The sequence below is a fragment of the Pteropus alecto genome, unplaced genomic scaffold, assembly GCF_000325575.1.
Source record: "Pteropus alecto unplaced genomic scaffold, ASM32557v1 scaffold20, whole genome shotgun sequence".
In the NCBI taxonomy this organism is placed as follows: domain Eukaryota; kingdom Metazoa; phylum Chordata; class Mammalia; order Chiroptera; family Pteropodidae; genus Pteropus; species Pteropus alecto.
Window position 1 is genome coordinate 39,217,857 of NW_006436298.1, and position 5,427 is coordinate 39,223,283.

At 42.5% G+C, this 5,427-nt stretch overlaps 1 protein-coding gene across 1 annotated transcript in view; it reads right to left on the bottom strand.

The window, feature by feature from the left end:
• Positions 1–895, bottom strand: part of TMED7 (transmembrane p24 trafficking protein 7) — a 13,289-nt gene extending 12,394 nt beyond the window's left edge. The window contains exon 1 of the mRNA XM_006913294.3: positions 403–895. Coding sequence (XP_006913356.1) covers positions 403–594 — 192 coding nt within the window. The 5' untranslated portion in view covers positions 595–895. The remainder of the gene's footprint in view (positions 1–402) is intronic.
• Between the last annotated feature and the right edge of the window lie 4,532 nt (positions 896–5,427).

Consider the following 5,427-nt stretch of genomic DNA (forward strand, 5'->3'; position numbering starts at 1 on the left):
TAAAAAGCATTGGAGTTAGATATTGGCAGCACCTCAAATCTGATTAAAGTGGAGGTGTGGATTAGAGAGTGAGGGACTGACACTGGGCACTATAAAACAGGAATAGTTTAAAAAGAGAATCTTTTAAGAAAGTAAGTTCAATGGCCTAGAGAACGGAAGGAAGAGACACAGTTACCGGAAGCATTTCTGGAATTCATATATCTTAATATCTGGTCTTAAATGTCTCTCGCCCGAGGTCTAGAACATGAAAGCCAAAATGCTCTTTATAAACTATCTAGAGGCGATTCTTGAATCAGCCAAAGAATGGAAAACCAAGGCCAGAAGGGGGGGCCCCAGCAAGTTACAGCTCGGAATCTGTAACCGCGAACTGGGGCCCCGAGACTGCCAGAGCCTGTATAGTACCTGGAACTCGAGGGTGCACTTGGTGCCTTGCGTGATGTCCTCGTAGAAACACTGCTTGGCATTGTCAGGCAGCTCGAAAGTGATCTCAGAGGCGCTGCTGGGTCCCGGCACCAGCAGCAGCAGCGCGAGCAGCCTGCAGCCCCAACGGCCCACAGCGGCCGCCCAGCGCTGCGCGGACCCCAGCCGCGGCATCCCTAGGCGGAGGCGGCGGTGGCCTCCACGGAGCTGTAGGTAGACGCGGGGTCAGGTCTGCGCGGACTCACTGTGCGCGGAAGGCCTCAGCCCCGACCGCTCCGCGAATTTGCACGGCAGAGTTGCTCCAAACCTCGGACAGAAACCGGATGAGCAGCGAACTGCTGGTAGCAGGAAAGGGGTGCTAGATGACCCGGGCCTACAGTCGGAAACAACCTGAGAAGGAGAGATTAAAACCAGCAGAGAACAAGCGGAAAAGGCCTGAGGTGGCCGGAAGTGGCCGGAAGTGGGGGCGATGCTTGGGCGAAAGGGGCGGGGCCTGAGGCACCTGCTCCAGCGACCCGGATGTACTCTCCCCCGGCCTAGGGGAGAGGCGTTAGAGTGTGTACGTGGACGCTCGCGAGACGTCGGGTTGGCCTCCATATCCTGGGACGAGGGGCGGAGCTAGAAGTGTCGGGCGGGTAGGGCGGGGCCAGAAGGGGTGTGGCCGACGGGTGGCTTCGCTGACCATCTGTCGGTGGGAGCTATGCCATATCTGCTGAACAGGCTGGTGTTTCTGTGAGAACTGAGCGCTAAGGGAGCTCTGAGGGAGTGAAAAAGAGCTCGTTTTGCCCTTGGGAGCTAACCACCGATAGTAGAGTGCTTTGCTATTTGCAGAGTTTCCTCAAATAATATATTTGTTGGCGTGGGGCGGGGTGCTGATAGCACTTTAGCAAGGAGCACGAAACCTGGAACCACCAGATTGCAGGAGTTCTAAACCCTACTCTGCTACTTACTTACTAGCTGTATGACTTTGGGTCAGTTGTTTGACCTCTCTGCTTCAGTCTTTGCATCAGTAAAATGTGGTTAATAATAGTACCTAACTCAGGATTATGACAAGGCTTCAATTTTTGGAAAAAAGTATCTAGAAGAATGATTGTCATATAGTAAGCACTAGATAAGATTTTGTTAAATAAAAATAAACACCCAATGAGTACTCCTTATCATCTGGCACTATGCTCAGCTCATTACATTTATTATGTCTCTGGATCCTTCAAACAACCCTATGAGGTAGATATTATTCCTATTTACTGATGAGGAAATTGAGGATCAAAAAAGTTGAATAACTTGCCTATAATCCCACCACTGGCTTGCGTTGGAGTGCTTAAAAAAATAATAGTGGGTAATATTAATAGTAGCTAACGTGTTGATTCCTTAAAGTATACATTTTCTCATGCAAATAAACACAAATTAGGTATTATACCTTTTTAAATAAATGACCCCAATGAGGCTCATGCACTTTAAGATGATCAACAGAGAGGGTGGGTAGAGAGTTTTATGAGAAAAAAATAGAGGCAGGTGGGTAGGAACTAGGCAGGCAAGTGAGGGGGGCAATGAGGAGGTGGGGAGGAAGAACAGGGGATGGAGGAATGTTGATGAGCAGGGAGCCCCAGAACTTCTTTTGGCCTGGGGTGTCCAAAGCCTCACACAAGGAAAAGATCCCAGAGGAGGTGAGATTTGGGGGAGATTGTACTTTCCTGAGCATTAGGCCAAAAGGGAGCATTATTTCTTCTGTAAGTGGAAAGATGACTGAATTTAGGAGTGCAAAATGTGGGTGGTATTTTTTAACTCTTAAATTTGGCCAAGTACCATTCTTCTTATTTATGCCTACAGCACCTGGTCTTCCTAAGTGGTCTCCATCCAAGTACTAACTAGGCCTGACCCTGCTTAGCTTCCAAGATCAGACATCAGTCTTGTTCAGGGTGGCATGGCTGTAGACCATGGACTGTGACTCCACTGGGGCATGAACTCAGGACAAGTTCTACGTGTAAAGCAGACATGCTAACTGCTACACTATGGGACCACGTCCAACATTGCTCTTTTAAACCTCGGTTTCTTCATACATGAAATGACAATACAAAGAATGAATAAATGAGATTAAAACCATAATGCAATATATTGCATACCACCAGGTAGGCAAAAATTTTAAAGTGCAACAATACCAGATATTGGTGACCATGTAGGGCAATGAGATCCCTCATACACTGCTAGTGGAAATTTAAATTGGTACAACCACTTTGGAAAACAATGTGGCATTATCTAATAAAATAGAAGATATATATAGCCTAGAAATTCCACTTTGCATATACTTTATATGCTTTAGAGCAGTGGTTCTCAAAATGTGCTCCAAAGATCTCTAGGAGCTGCTGAATCCTTTTCAGGGTACCTGAGATTATCTATGTGAGAATGGATTTTCATCATATATTTCAACCCAAACAATATAAAATGGATTGAATGTAAAGGCATTTGAGAACACAGCTTCTTGTTTGAGTCAAGATATTAAATTGATTCACACAAATGGAAAACAATGCTACTCATCACTAAATTTTTATTTAGAAAATATGGCTACTTTTTAAATTTACAAATGTGTTATTCATGTTAACATGTGTAATGGGTTGAATTGTATCCCCCAGATAACATATGTGCAAATCTTAACTCCCAGTTCTTATCATGTGACCTGACTTGGAAATAGGGTTTTTGTAGTTATAATCAAGTTAAGAATCTCGAGATGACATCATCCTGGATTTAGGGTAGGCCCTAAATCCAAACACTGGTGTCCTTACAAGAGAAAGGAGAAGGAGATTTGAGGCAAACAGACACACAGGGAGAATGCTGTGTGAAGACAAAGACAGAAATTGAAGTATGTATCTACAAGCCAAGGAATGCCAAGGACTGCCCACAGCCACCAGAAGCAAGGAGAAAGTCATGGAACAGATTCTTCCTCAGAGCCTCCAGAAGGAATCAACCTTGGCAACACTTTAATTTTAGACTTCCGGCCTCAACCACTGTGAAAGAATAAATTTCTGTTTCTTTAAGTCACCCTGTTTGTGATAATTTGTAATGACATCCTCAGGAAATGAATACATGGAATGGGTTTATTATTGTTTTTCTTTTTAAATGAATTAGTCAATAAATATTTTAAGTGTCTCAGATTTCTATAATTATTTTTTTCATTAAAAAAATTTATTTAACTAATTTTAAAGATTCTGGAATCAAAAATTTGAGGACCACTGATGTAGAGAAACTCATGTACAGGTAGGTACACCAGGATACAATATACAAGAATATTTAAAGGCAAAACCCCAAATGTGAAATACTCCATAATATCCATAAATTTAGGTATATTCATAAAATAGGACATTACAAAGCAATAAATGAACAGATTATAGCTACACAGGATAACATAGGGGAATTTTATAAACAATGCAATAGAAGCTAGGCAAAAAAGAAATCATACAGAATATAAAGACTGACAATGGGCAAAACTAAACAATACTGTTTTCCCTAATACATGGTGAAGTGATCCTAAGAAGCAAGGAAATGATTATCTCACAAATCATGATAGTAAGGAAGGAAAGAATAATAGGGGAGAAGCAATACAGGGCAGGGGTGGGGGTGGGTGAGGTGGGTAGGGGCTCTTCAGTGCTGGCAATGCTCTCTTGACCTAGGGCTGGTTACATTTATTTTCACTTTATGATTACATGTTAAACTTATGTATGTTTTATGTACTTATCTGTATGTATGTTATATTTCAAAATAAAAGAAGAAAAATTTAATATACTGGATGCATCAGTTAGCCATTTTGTGGGGGGGAAACACCTGGAGATTTGTGGCTTACACCTTATGCATTTATTACTACTGGGAAGCCTATAGGTCAGATGGGTCTGCTTTCAGGTGGGTTCACTCATCATTTGCAGTCAGCTGGGGGTAAGTGGGCTGCTTTGCTGATCTTGGCTGAGCTTGCTCGTATTTTAGTGGGAAAGCTGGTTATAGGCTGGTCTAGAATGGCCTTGGCTAGGACAACTGGGCCCTCCTCCATGCAGTAGTCTCTCATCCTACAATAGGCTAGCCTGGGATTGTACACACAGTGCTTATGGGTTCCAAGAGAGAGAATTTGCAAGGCTTCTTGAGGCCTAGGCTCAGAATTGGGCCCTGTCACTTCTGCCTCATTCTATTAACCAAAGCAAATCACAAAGCCAACCCAGATCCAAAGGATAAGGAGGAGCTGCAAAGACACCGTGTCAGGGTTCCATTTGAGAAGCAGAACCACTAGAAAGAAAACCAATAACAAATGTATATGTATATATGTATGTACATATCTATAAATACATATTTCTATATAGAATATTGAATATAAATTTATTTTTATATTTATAGAAATGCAATCATATATGTGTATATACATATAGATATAAAATAAGGAATTGACTATAGGAATTTGATGTTACTAATTGTGGTAGCTGCTTAAACAGACTATGGGAGGCTCTTGCTTCTTTATCTGGTGCTGGAGCCTGAAATCTGCAGATAAAGCAATCAAAAGGAAAGACGGATGTGAAGTTGAAGAATGAGGGGAAACTGAACCTGTGAGGCTGAGCCAAAACCCACGTCACTTTTGCACTGCCTCCAAGCCTCCCACTTCCATGATGGATGGTCTGTAGGAAAAGTGAGTGTTCTTTATGGAATTAAACATGCACCTGGCCCAGAGTCAGAGAGCTTCAGATCTAGGAAGGAATATTGCTGCTGCTTCATCATTTCTGTCTTTTAAAATGTCTGTTGTGGGCCACTAACCTCCAACTATGCAGGGAACAGAATTCTAGCAAAGACTAGTTCCAATTGAGTTAAGACAAAACGGTACAAATTTACCATGGACACTTTGTAAAAATGGGGCAGAGGGGTGGTGAAGGAAGAGTTTTGTTCAGTTTTGCAATCAATCTACCCCACTGGATAAAGACAGAAAATGAATAAAACTAGATTCTTGACCTTGGAGGGTTCATAATCTAGAAAATAGAATTG